The sequence below is a fragment of the Chaetodon trifascialis genome, chromosome 13, assembly GCF_039877785.1.
Source record: "Chaetodon trifascialis isolate fChaTrf1 chromosome 13, fChaTrf1.hap1, whole genome shotgun sequence".
Lineage (NCBI taxonomy): Eukaryota > Metazoa > Chordata > Actinopteri > Chaetodontiformes > Chaetodontidae > Chaetodon > Chaetodon trifascialis.
Window position 1 is genome coordinate 14644758 of NC_092068.1, and position 14731 is coordinate 14659488.

The 14731-nt window shown below is 38.8% G+C and overlaps 1 protein-coding gene across 3 annotated transcripts in view; it reads right to left on the reverse strand.

Annotated features, from left to right (window-relative positions):
• The window catches only part of LOC139340901 (ligand-dependent corepressor), a 30820-nt gene extending 16883 nt beyond the window's left edge, over window positions 1-13937 (reverse strand). For 2 of the 3 annotated variants that reach the window (XM_070977021.1, XM_070977023.1), the window contains exons 1-4: window positions 13823-13937; window positions 1805-1870; window positions 368-447; window positions 59-191 (exon numbers count right to left, since the gene is read on the reverse strand). In XM_070977021.1, coding sequence (XP_070833122.1) covers window positions 59-191; window positions 368-447; window positions 1805-1870; window positions 13823-13919 — 376 coding nt within the window. In that variant the 5' untranslated portion in view covers window positions 13920-13937. The remainder of the gene's footprint in view (window positions 1-58; window positions 192-367; window positions 448-1804; window positions 1871-13822) is intronic. The other variant, XM_070977022.1, reaches the window with a different exon arrangement.
• Between the last annotated feature and the right edge of the window lie 794 nt (window positions 13938-14731).

Consider the following 14731-nt stretch of genomic DNA (forward strand, 5'->3'; position numbering starts at 1 on the left):
AACAATGCAAAATACTGATGCACTAGGCCGACTCTATCAATAAGACATCGACACTCACCTTTTCTGCAGAGGACTGCATTGAGAAATTCCTCGGCTTGCTTCTCTAGTCTGCTGATTGCGGTCTGATCTTTAACCAGGAGAGGTTTAGGTGTATCTTCAAGCCCCTCGTCACTTAAGCCAATTAAGTGTTCCTGTCAAATGACAAAACTGTTAAGTCCTGTTATAAATGATACATATATACTGAACATACAAAGTTAAGTTGTTCATTAAGGAAGTTACTTATATTTTTCCCTTTTAGTTTTACAGCTGAATGAATGAGACACCATCCAAATGTTAAGAAAGAAACTGAGAAAAACAGAAATCTTACCTTTACTTTGTCTCGTCTCAAACAGCAGAATAGACAGTTTTCATCGAATGACCAGTCAGACACTGCAGTAGGCTCAAGGTCTATCCATACAAAACAGATGACATATACAAATATAAATGATAAAAATATCAAATGAACCAACAAGCTTTTTAGGAAAACATCATTACACACCATTCACGGGAAGCAAATTAATTAATGTAATCATTTTATCCATATGGTGTAATTGTGTAAACCATAATTGTGCATGCAGTGTATAAATCCAGTAGCTGTAAACAATTTGTTTACAGTGTCCACTCCTGTAGTGGATGAACAAATCTTATCCAATACCCCAGAATATTGGCGTAAAGGCTGGTCCATGATTTGAGATTATACTGTGACATTGGCTCAATGTAAGCAATACCCAGGGACCTTTAATGCTATGAGAGATTGCTGTTAGCTGGGTGCAGGTATCTGAAATATTTACTCCACCACTGCCCCTTGTTAGTCTAATGGTGACATGCTTTATGTCGAAAGTTAAGCTGCTGCACCTTATTAAAAGCTCTTATTTTAACTGTGTGCTCCAAATCTCACCTCTCATTTTTACTTACTGAATACCTACTTACTGAACTTCAACAATTAATACATAGTTATCGATTCATTTCTTAACCAAATGGTTTTTTAAACAAAATTGACAAAATAACATCATAGAAAAATAAAATCAGCAATGACAGAAATAATCAAAGTTCCTCCGGTGCCTAGTTGGCTTGCATATAGTACTCTTTATACTTTGTCTTTATTCTGTCTATTTCTGCATTATCACCAACAGAACAACCGCATGTAGGATACATGCTAGCCACATGTAGGATACTTCACAAAAATGGCTCTGTGTGAAACCCACAGTGTGCTATATTCAGTTTGAATCTAATATTTTTCACAGAACAAATCATGAAGAAAAATATGTTGGAATGAAAAGAATGGGAAACCATAATGAAAGTGTTTTGATTTGTTTTAGTAAAACTGATCGAATCAGGATTAGATTGATTCAATTCAACTTAATTTTCAGCAGCCTTTGCCCCCAGCTGTGATTGTAAAAAGTCTACTGAGACTTTGACAGTCCTCTTACTGGAAATGTGACGAAAATCCAAATAATGACCACTATTGTCTCACTAACATCATGCATTGTAAAAATTTCTGTAGGACACTGTAGAGTTTTACACTGGCCCCATGCCATCCAAAACACCAACTTTGTAGGAACACAAGGCATCGTCTCTTCTGCAGCCAGAGAGGCTGTCTGGTAGAGTGAATGTAGAGGGGTACCAGATGGTACAATGCAGCAGCATTGTCATAATGAGCAGATAACAGATTATGCTCAAACCACAAAGTTGTCATTCATGTCATTCATACATTTGTATGATCATGGCCACTATTATGATAATGGAAATAGTCTGAGATTCTTACCCTTAAATAATTTTAGGTCTTCTACCAGCTCTGGACCAAACAGACCTTCAAGAATGCTCTCAAAACCTGAGGAAAGAAATTAAAGTAAATGAATCATGTGCAGTTGTCAATGGTATACAAAGCAAACTGAACATATGCATTTTGACTTCACTTTTTTTTTTTTTTTAAATTAACCCTAATTAAGGTTTGATGTTGAAACAGCAGTAGAACTCAAAATGAGAAGAAAAAAATCACAGTTTAAAACAACCATATCTGCACAAGGAACCAAATTAATTTGTTGTACTCAAGAAAGAAAAATTGCTAAAAATATGATCTACTGTTCATCACTGACATTTCATGTGATAATATCTTTTCCATTCACCCACGCTTGTCTTTGCCTGTCTATTTCATCTTGACAACCCCTGTAAGCAACCATATGCTTCTGTTAAAACACATTATCAGCTTTCATCCTGGGTTTTTACTTCGACAGTAAATACATGCACTCCTTCCTCCTGTTGCCAAGCAACTACAGCACCTACAGAGTTGGGAGTGACTGCATGTTGTAGCATTAAAAAGAAACAGCCAGAAACAAGACTGCCAGCGTCAAAGTATCCCATACAATGTTGTAGATCAGCTAGTCAACAAAAAACAAATCTTCATAATCCACTAACTGTGGAATGCAGGCTGTGGCAGCAAAATGCCCATCATCACATATAGATGTCAAGGAAATATCTTAAATGCATTACCGATGAGATGGTAGTATCCTACAGTCCTAGCTATTTGTAAGATATAGCACATTATGCTGCAGAGGACTTTGCTTAACAGTGCATTAACACAATATGCAATGTCTGCTTGCTGCCGCAGGCTCAATATAACCAATCCAAAACCACTACATGCATTAAATCAAGCGCTAAAGAGGTCAGAGGTAACATCTGTCTACTGAACTGGATCTTAAATGAGAGAGTGCACTATTTCAAATGTGCTAGACACCAAAACGTCAACAAGCAAAGCATTCTGACACGCACTCACACACAAACACACACAAAAACATAACAGACAGTTAAAACAATGCTACAGTGCTATGCCTGAAAATTTAAAATATTTAGGCCTGTAAGAAAATAGCAAGTTAAATTAGCCAAATGTATTGAAATGGGTCATCAAACTACAAATCACAGTAAAGGCCTACTTACAGTGTGTCTCCACAGATAACAAGTGAGAAAATTAGCAGCTCTTAGCATCCACTCTCTTCCTAAACTCACAGTGAATTCAATAAAAGCTGTCATCTGTTAAAATGCCCTCGCTCTGCTTCCCTACAAATTCCCACCCACTTTTCAACAACCAAACATGAAGAGGGGGGAGAGGGGTGGCAAGTGGTGAAACACAGCCATGCCTATAGCCTATAGCTGCAGCGTGAGTCTGTTTCTGGGTTAGTGCACAGGACTTCAGCTGGAGCTATCCAATCCTATTTCTGAAATATTTCAGAGGCAGGGGGAGAAAAGTAGGTCATCCACTTTCGTTTGACAGAGCAGCGCCATGACATCAAACTACTCTTCAGGAATTCAGTTTAGGGCATTTAAAAATGTGTCATACTCTAAACCATGACTTTGAGGCAATATTAACACGTTCCTACTGACAGAGCATAGTGTGGTGTAGTGGCTGATGAAAAGCCCTCTTTAAAACAAAACCATTTTGGGAGCAGCAACTTAAATTTAAAAGAGCTAGTTGCCTACATGTGCAGTGAATAAAATATTGATAGCATATATAGCTGTCATGCAAGATCTACAAAATAAATGAGTGTACAATAGCTGTGCATAATTGCCACAATCAAAATGCACAATGAACAGAATGAGAACACGGACATGTCACTGTATTGAGTGGCCCACACTTCACTGTATTTGGCATATTTACGCACTTTTGGATGCAGAAATAACACATTCATGCTCAGCTTTTAAGGTACATTTCCTGTTTAAGGAACGTTCAGCCATTTATTGTGTTGGAGAAAGGAATAAGGCCACCACTGAACTGCTACTGCACACATCTGGTTTGAAGTACAGTGATCAGCCTTCAGATACAACAATAAGCGCAGGGTGCAGAGGTACAAAGTCATAATGGGAAAAAGGAAAAGAGAAAAGCAGCCCAGAATTTTGTGCCACCGGGCTTAACACCTAATTACATTAAAACTTAGCAAGGACTAATGAAAAGACAGTCAGGACAAAGATATAAGGTTAATGAGTCTGACAATCTTTGTCCATTGCAAAAATGGGAGGGGGAGAAATACAGCTATGGGCCTAATTGCATTGACAACATGTCACTGAGCCTCATTAGATGATTCAGTCTTTTATCCAGAATTATTAGCGCAATCTTTTTTGCAGATTTTTTTTTTTTTTTAATGTAAGAGAGAGTCAGTCATTAGTGTCATTCATCGAGCTCTATATGATGAGAATGATGATTCATTCTCCTCATTTTGCTATTTCAAGCTCTTGTTGGCTTGCTTTTTTGTTTACTCCAAATACATACTGTGGCTTGCCTCAGGGCAACTTATTGCTGAGTGAAAGCACAGCTTTATTCTCACAGAAGTATGCTGAAACGAAAAATTAAATCACCTTTGTTCTGGGGATGAGAGCAGAAACTTTTTAGCTACAAACTACAAATTATTGTTGAAAATAGAGTTACTTTTTCCAAACATGAAGGGGCATAATAATAATAATAATAATAATAATAATAATAATAATAATAATAATAATAAAAGAAGTATGGTTTTGTTTGTTGAACATCCCTGAAGCTGACATCACACCCACTGTAGCGCCATACTTATTATTATTAACGCAGTTATTAGATCATTACTTTACACAGTACAAAAATGTCGAAACCAAATCATAACTTGTATGCCTTTAAAGTGCAGTATTAATGAATATGTACAGTTCAATTAAGTTTTCTATAAATTCATACAATAATGGTGTATATTTTTCCCATAACTCTACTATGACTAGGGGACCACTATTAGGACATGTTTATGGGAGAGAGATATTCAGCCAGATACACACCTATGCAGATGCATACCTTCTCTATCTTAGCTACAGATAAACTAAAACATCAAAACTATGTGATTATGTTTATGAACCTGAGAAACCTGCTGTACACAGGGGCATCAGGCTAGCTTTCAAACATGCTTCCATATGCAGCAAACCTGTCAAAAGGAGAGAAATTCCTCTTGCTCAAAAGAGATTTTTAGAAAGCATAAATTTAAATTTAAATTTAGGTTAGGTTTGTTTTTGGACACCATTAAAACATCAGATGATGCTATAACCAACCCAAAAGAACAAATGACAACATAAAATCTGATCAAATGAACTGGAGACCTTCCAAATTCGGGGCAACTGAATTACTTTTGAGGCCAGGCATTTGTAAAACTGAAGACTCTGTGAGGACCTTAATGGATACATTTGGTTATTTAAGGTGTCCATTAGGGCTGCAATGTACAATGATTCAGTACTAGTTAAGATTTAGAGCAACAGCAAAACCAATTACAAAAAGAGGAGAAATACAAGCAAATTTTAACTTCTGCAAACGGGTGATCAGCATTGTTTGCATTGGAACTTGATAAATTATATGAGATGACAAATGAAGTAAAGCATCAGCCACAAACTTTGACAATGAAACCTTCTAGGAGGTCCTTTCATGGAACAACTCTGCCCAATTTACCTTCAGCTTTGATTATATTTTAGGACAGAGAGACAGCTGCCGTCTGCAGAGGCTCACATGTTTCTGTAGAATTGATTAGCCGTCAACAATTTTGATAGTCGATTAATCATTTAATTATTTCAACTTCTAACAAGGTAATATTTTCTGATTTCTTTATTCCTCTATGACAGAAAACTGAATATCTTTGGGTTGTGAAAAAACAACAGGGCTTTGGGATCAACATTTTTTACCATTTCAAGATATTTTGTAGACCAGTTGATTGATAGTCGACAATGAAAATAATCTATACATACAAGACATAAGAGCACTAGAAAATGTAATGGCAAGAAGAAGATCTACTTCACTTATTATATTTTGGCTGACTGACCAAAAAAGAAAAAACGCATATGGCCGCTTAAGAGGAATAGGACCAAGGATGGGGAATATACTCCAGAACATATAGTATAGTTTTCTTTCATGCACAGTCAACGCAGTTGTGTAGAATTTTCAGCTGTGCATGGGCCCTCATGAACTTTGGCAGATGATAAATTTTATGACAATGGAGAACCATGAATTCCCTTTAAGCCTTCCTCTGACCTACTACATCCCTAGCCAATCAGAGACAAGAAAAGAGGAAACAACTGGCATGTGAAATCCCACAGATATAGGATCATCTTAACCTCCTAACCTTAACCTATGTGGTACCTCACTGTGAACTGCTGGGCAATGGAAATATATGGCAATGTGCAATGTGTTAAATTCAAAATTCTGACACAAATGAAACTGACATAAATGGTGATTCAAAACATCCTCATAAATTCTAATTTTACATTCATAATTATGCAACCTAATTTTCCAGTGTTCATGCTTGAATATATATGTATGACTGTTGATATTGCCCGCAACTATTGTGGCGTTAAGGAATTCAACACCATACTGGTAGGTAGGAGGATACTACATTGAGAAGGAGGTGAAGTGGCAAAAGTCAATGATTCGAAAATACTTTAACACATATGGAGAACTTGGCCACAAGAGGTAATGCCACCCACGTTTCTGCTATGTTGCACATGTAAACTAACTAACAAGTGACATTCATAAAACAGGTTGAATTTTTTCACCAGATGGTGACCACAAATGTTTTTCCAGATGTGTATACAATTCACAACAATATAAGTAGGGACAAGGACAGGAGTTCCTTCTATGTCCATTTCTGCTACAACCAGTCACCCAAATTTAAATCCTGAAACCATTTATTCTATGACTGTCATATTAAAAATGTTGATAAAATGCAAATGCAAACATTTAGACTCAGCATGGAATTGCAATGCTCTTTCCATTGGATGCCCCATCCTCTGCTGCTCTAGTGCTGAGGGTGCACAGTGCTGCATCAACCCCACTCAGCCCATCCCCCACTGTAACTACTGTACACATGCTATCTCAGAGGGAGTGACCACGAGCTCACAGAACAGGAGCTTCCCTGAGCTCAAATCAGTGTGCAGCCAAAATAAACCTTGTTAAATCTGCCATCTCTGGCTGTAGCCTTTGGAAATACTAGTGGGACTGGCCATCAATACATTCTTTTATCTTTACAGACTGCATCATGTTTTAAAATCAGCGCTGTTTGGACTGGTTGCTCATGAGAGTGCAATTTTGTATGAAAAGGGCCACTGATATCATGAGCAATGCTGTATGAAGATGTAAGATGGGGCTGGGGGCTGGGGGCTGAGGATGAGTGCAGAGATGAGAAAGTTGCACAAATTAGTCGAGCTACAGTACGTGACTATTTTCATCCCAAGTCAGGCCATCACATAGAGACCATCCCTAATGCCTAGCCATCTAAGAAGCATTTACTGTTGCCTGCTATGCCATCCACAAAAAAGGAACACAGTCTAGGTCAACAGACAAGCTTAGACATTACATGGGCATGAGCAAAGAAGTGCTTGAAATGTCATTGGCTCCTACACATTGTGTTCATTACAACCAATATACAGTAGTTGGATCAGGCTTTACAGTGGGCAATGAGGTGGCAGCTTTGAGCAACAGCTATAGCGGAAAAAAGCCCTGCATGAATACTTAACATGATATGACGCAAACTGACAGTCAAATGGTGTAATGCTGCACAAAACATAACTTTGAATACCAAATATGAGACAGCCATGATTTTAAGCAAATATGCAGAAAATTAAAAAAAAAAAAAAAAAAAAAAAAAAAAAAAAGGTATATGCATGCACATGTACACACAAGCATCCACATAGACAGTCAAAGACAGTGCATTTTGTATGAAACCATTAAAGCTGTTGGTCATGTTTTGTAAAATGTTAGAAAATGTCAGCCAGCTCCTTTTGCAAATTAGGAAAATGTAGGCCAAAAGCCCATCAGAGGCAGGATTCTGGAGCAGAAAATGGGCCATGCTAAAGTTTAAATTATAAACAAGACAATCTGCTTGATGTCAATATTTGTTTGTTTGTTTGAGAAAACCCTTAATCCTATTCACGTACATGCCAAATGCAAGCAAGAAAAACTGACATACCAGGCATTTTCAAATGTTAGCTGGTGCTGTTCCATTCCAAATTTTCCCAAATCCAGACAAAACACACATTTTCAACCACACAGTTTGCATCTGGGGGCTGATTGACCGTGAACACATGTATAGGCAAACATACAGACAATTGTTGCTGCTGTTCTATGGGACAATTGCCCTTGTCTCTGCCCTGCAGCTTTACTGCGCACATGAAACACACAAAGACAAAATGTCCATTTCAGCGTCAGCAGGGTGGTGGTGGCGTGCAGCCCTCTCCACCAAAAAGCCAAACAAAAGTGTGTCCTTGTTGTCATGGACAGAATATGCCATTCTGCAGCCAGCAGACTGATGCTGTTGTCATGTACTCTGCAGCTTTACAATTATAGCCCAAACACAAGGGACATTTGTCAATCATAAAGGGAGAACTGACTGACTGAGCAGTCCTGGGTCTGGAACTAACCACTAGTCAGAAAGCTATTATTCTCTCTCCATTTTCTTTTCAATGAAGAGCAACTAAGATACCTAGTATTGTGGCCTCTTACCTGCAAAAACTTTGTCCTGGATAAGTGCACATCAGAAAAACTGACAGTCCACACTATGAATACTTAAAATAGGTGGTGCCAACGATCATCTGTGCAGTTATAGCCCATTATTACAACAAAGAATGTGATGGTCATTAAGATATGACACCTAAAACATCATACTTAAATCTGAACCTAAACTCTGATAAACTGGTCTATGACTGACTATCCAGCCATAAAAAAACAAACATTTTTATCACACATAACATTAGACAACTTAATAGAAAATAATGTCAGCTTTAGTGTTACTACTTCCCAAAACTTCACATAATTACGTCTTTAGGTCATGTCAAGATTTTTGTGCACACATAGTTCGTGCCTTGTGCATACATTACACATTTCAATAAGACCTATACACAGCAGCCATTTTCAGTGAGACTGATTAAATGTGACATTTTGAGAACAACTGCGTCAGTAGTAGTGCTCTGGGTTTTAAATGAGTTTTTGCGTCTTGCAGTTTAAATGCTGTTTTAAGTTGTTTTACATTCTGCCAAAAATCATGACATGACACACTGCATACATGCATGCATAAGCCATTAAAATTGTAAAAAAAAAAAAATACTGTATAAAATATCACGTAGTGCCCGATGATTTCCACATTGCAGAAAAAACACAATGCCCAATATCACTAAAACATGGATGGAATTTACAAATATCTGGATTCTCCTTATCATTACAAGCATTTTTTTCACAGTGCCTAAGTCAAATGAACAGAAAAAAATGCTGCAATGTCTTGAGGGTCACACACATGCACACACAAAAGTCAAGGAGGTCCTCTGAGAGAGAGGCAGCAAACTACCAAGAGCTCATCCCGTCGACATATTCTCAGAAGTGCAACCACATCGTCAGATGTAAGACACGAGTTTGTTCATGACTTTGTGGCTGTGTGCATGGAGTCACATATTCTACTGGAAAAAAAGCTACATCCACTTTTGGCCAAGCATTGCAAGTATGGAGGAGCGTTGCCCAAAATGTGAGAGCAGGCTCATGTGGAGGCTGTCCTGCACAAGGTCCATCCATCTATCCATTTTCTATGCCGCTTATCTCTTTCGAGGTCGCGGGGGGGCTGGAGCCTATCTCAGCTGTCGGCGGACGGGAGGCGGGGTACACCTTGCCGGTCACCAGCCGATCACAGGGCAACAAACATTCACGCTCACACTCACACCTAGGGGCAATTTAGAGTCATCAGTTAACCTAATGAGCATGTTTTTGGTCTGTGGGAGGAAGCCGGGGTACCCGGGGAGAGCCCACGCATGCACGAGAAGAACATGCAAACTTAAAATACAAAGGCCCGACCCGGGAATCGAACCAGCGACCTTGTTGCTGTGAGGCACACGCACTACCTGCTGCGCCACCGTGCAGCCCTGCACAAGGTCCCTTTAATAAAAAAAATTGTGCAATGCTGTGTACATGTAATCAATTGACATTCATTAAATTTAGACTATTTTCTTACTGAATTGTTGAAAGTTTATTTATCCACCATGTGACTAGCCACTTTCTGATGAGAAACGTAGTTAAATCATAGAACAGAGTATAAAGAAAATTTTAAACGCAAAAAACAGACTTGGGGGGAAAAAATAAATAAAACAGAGTCTGGAGGAAAAATTTAAACGGGTTTCATAAGTCCCTACATAGACCTTTACTAAAAACATGGCCTGATAAATCTGTCTGTAGGCATCCAGATTTTTGCCTTGATGATTCAAGTTTGCAGATCTTTTCTATCCAGCCAACAGCAGGCAGTCCTGCATAATATTGAAAGGGCCTCTTAGAGACACACTACAAGCTAATTCGATAGTAAACATTACGGTCACCAAGCAACTCTCTGCTCCACATTGAAATGATCAATCTGTACATATTGTTGCAGTGTCCATATTGGCTGTTGCTATGTTACCAAGTCACAAGAAGGAGGCTGGCAAGGCATGGACTTAAAAATGGCCTCTCTCTCTTCTTCAAGCCTTGCTGACAAATGGTGTAAAACTGCTTATGTGCATGTCAGCCATCTATCGATACATGTAAAACAGAAGTTGAAGGGGGATTTTAAAATGTATCACAGAAAACTTCATATTATCCATGAAGGAATATTTTTTTGTATTAATCAAGTGTTTTAGAAAAAAAACATTGTTAAAAACAGAAATGCTTATGACAGGGTAATGTAATAACATGTTATTCATGTTACGTTTAGGAACATTTGCTGACTTTCTTCCTCACTCAACAATAGGGGGTAAAGGGAACATGATGCCATTTACAGCCACAAAATCAAACACATTGTTACCTTGACTAATATTACACATTTCTCTTAGTTTGAATATTGTCGGAAACATTTGGGATAATGTATGCAACTCAGCAAAATATATATTGCATAGATCTAGTTGTTTTACACATTCTAATATAGAATAGTTTCATATTATACCTTTAACACTTATCCAGACCAATCATTTGTAAACAAAAGAGGTTAAAGGGTGAATTGATTAGTCTGATTTTTTGTTTTCGATGTATCTCAACAGTACGATTCACAAGCCATATGCTGCTGTTGACATGCACTGATGTTGTTTCTAATGTGAAGTCTATTGTCACATATACCTGTAGAACAACAAATGTAGCTTTTATCACCACTTCAACTAGTTTACAATGTAACTACCATTACTATTACTACATACTACTATTACTACGTGGGCCGGAACCAAATGACAGGTTATGTCTCCCTTCCATGCGTGAGGAGTAACACCGCTAGTAACACCACCATCTTCTTGTCAAAAATTATATATTTTTTGTTTGAACAGCAGGGAGCACAATCGTGGGAGTCAAGAAGACTCCTGTCATCCTTTGCCTATGAGCCAAGCACTGCTAAAGATAAAACCAATGAGAAAATTATGGATGAACGTGCTGATAACAGAAAAAAGATTGTGGATGCACCATCGACTTCTAGAGCTCATATGAGGCAGCATTTCAGTTTTCAAATTTCAAGTACTGACCATGGCGAAAAGGACACTGACAGACAAAAACAATTTGCAAATACTGCTGGACAATGATCAACAACACTACAGGAAACACATCAAACATGAGAAGCCGCTTGGCACATCGCCACCCAGAAAAGCTCAAATCACAACAACAACAACAACAACAACAACAACAACGAAGACAACAACAATATAGTCTGATCGAAGCATTTGGAGCCCTGCTTCCACATAACAGTCTGAGAGCTGAAGAAATAACATGATGTATTGATGACCATATAGTCAAAGACTTGAGCCATTTTCGATGGTTGACAATGATGGATTTCAGAGGTTTGTGGGAGCCAAAGTATACAATTCCATAAAGGCCACACTTTAGTCGCTCAGTAGTAGCAGCTCTGTACCAAGAGACAAAAGCTACAATGACAAAAAGCCTCAAAGAAGCAGAATGTATCTGAATAACCACAGATGGAAGGACTTCACAAGCTACTCAGAGCTATATTACAGTCACAGCTCATGTTACAACAAGCAAATGGGATATGAAAAGTTTTGTCCGACAGATGTGGCCTGTTGTCGAATCAAACACTGGACTCAACATAGTGGCAGTTTTGACATCTGCTGTTTTGGAGTGGGGGCTCAACATGAAGAATAACAACAATCATCACAGTATTGCTGCTGTTACAAACAAGGCTCGAAATATGGATGTAACCATGAGAGAGGCCAAACTGTCCGCACACCTGAAGTGTTTTGCATACACTTTAAATGTTTTTCACCACAGTTCAACTACCACAGCTGACCTGACCACCAAACAGAGACTGTTTAGCCTGCCAGTATATAAACCGATCATGGATGTGGTCACCTGATGGAGGACTGCTACTGAATGCTGCACTGTTTCTGATTTGAAATTACACATGGTTCAATCATTCATTGCCAAAGGCAAAGTATTATTATTATTTTTTGCACATGCTTAGGTCATGGCTGGGAACTTTTAATTCATTTTATAAAAGAATGAAAGCAGAAGTACTTTAAGGTAAAAAAAAAAAATAAAAAAACAAAAACCCTGCATATGAATAAAAATGCCATACACACTATTGATATAGAGCTTTTTTGAAAAATATTTCAATGAATCCTGGCTTTTATATCGAAGCGTAGTCGTACCGTGAGTTTTTGGTATCATTGCACCTTTAGCTAACATGCTCACAGTGCTAAGATGCTTATGTTAGGCGGGTAGCTAACATACTAACTAATATGCTAATTGGCACTGAACACAAAGTGCAGCTTAAGCAAATGGGAATATCATTAGTTTTAATTTTCAGGTATTTGTTGATAAACCAAACTTAGAGGATCATCAAAGTCTTTAAAATGTATCCTCTGGGACCTCAAATACCTCCAGTTGCAAATTTCAGCCTTTGTGGGGGTGCTAGCTTAAAAGTCAGGGGTATCAACAATTTGAGTAGGATACATCATTTGGGAATTTGCAATGTCTGTGCACATTTGCCTAGTAGATGTTCAGATATTTCACAGGATAAATGAAAACTTTGACCTGCGGGTGGTCGTTGTTTCATTTCTGCTAGCTCCCACTAATGCTTCTGCTTTAGATACACTACAACAAAATTACATCATAGCTGCACCTCCCACCCCTACACAAATACACATTATATCACAAGCTTTAAATCCTACATCAGCAATGCCCTTTTAATAAGTTCTTCTAAAGGCGCCTGGGAAACAAACGTTTGAGAAGTTTATTAGTGTAACGTCGTCGAAAATGGAAACTCCCCCAGCAGTGAGGTCTCAGCCACTTCCTCAATGCAGTAGTGTGCGCGCACGCAGGATTTGAGAGAGGCAAGTGAGCTAAATGTTAACTGAAAACATCCACCACGGGCATATGTCGCCCTCCCCCATCCAAAATACAGTATCATCACACGGGTACGCGCATTTGAGCAAACGGCGTATTTTAGCCGACGCAACCACGAGAGACACTCCCTCTAAAACAAGCTCGGTGCCCTTTAAACTAACAAGCGTTACGCTAGTAACTGCTAAACAACTAAAGTCTACGGTTCGGGATTTACGAACAATAAAAATAGTACAGAAACCCAAGAAGTAAAGCAACATTGACACAAAGTGCAACACTGAACTAACTGCTCAGGCTGGCTGCCGTGAGAAGGAAACAGTTGAGGACAAAAAAGTCGCTCGGAGATGCCCCGAGTGAGTCCAGTAATAGATGGGTATTTACATCGATCACGGCCATGCAGAGGCGAAATTCAAGCTGTACAATTGTACAGTATGTAAATGGCATTATCCTTACCTACACAGTGAATGAGTTTATGTCGCCACGAGTCAAGTTCCTGCCGAAAGCCGCGCCTGTCGATTGTGCATTGCTGCCTTTTACACTGACTCGCCATTTTCTATCGTTCTTGTCTGGCGGGCACCAGCACGGGAAGAGGAAGCGCTCTGCTGCGTGAACGCGCGCGCCGCTTTGGCGAAGAGGAAATCAGTCCAGAGGGAAACGCGCACATCTTTCCGCCAAACACAGAAACCAAGCTTAACAGTCTTTTTTGATCAAATAAATATACAAATGAATACATAATTGATTACGTTTAGCCCACCAATCTAAACAACAACAGTGGCAATTTCCCTTAAAACGAAAATAACGTGGAGTTTACTTTGATACCAATTGCAGTTTATGTCAAATCAACTGTGGCTGAGGTATTTTTCAGTTTAAAAGTCAGTAACTGTGTTTCAAAGTCTGAGCCTCGCCCATGACTGGATTATCAACCAGGCAAATCTGGAAACTACCCTGGGGCTCTAGACTACCAAAAGGCCTCAGGTTTACTATGTGGTGAGAAGTGTGTGGTAATGTGATTAATTAGCTAAAATAACTCAAAATGTTTAGGCCTCAAGGCAGAACCTGCATTTTTAACTAATATGTCAGGCATGGCTCTAGAGATGGCAATGTTAGTCCACCACTTTTTTCCAGACTGAAAAATCTCAAAAACTACTTGATGGATCTCCATGAATGAATTTCAGACATTCATAGCTCCCAGAGGATAAATCTTTCTGACTTTAGATTAGGCCTAGATCTCCGACGTTTCCTTTAGCGCCATCAGGATGTCAGAGTTGGCACTTAGCCACCGAAATATGCAAACATCCAAACATCTAGGGTACATGGATTGGCACAAAATTTGGTAGAGACACTGATGGTTTCCAGATAATA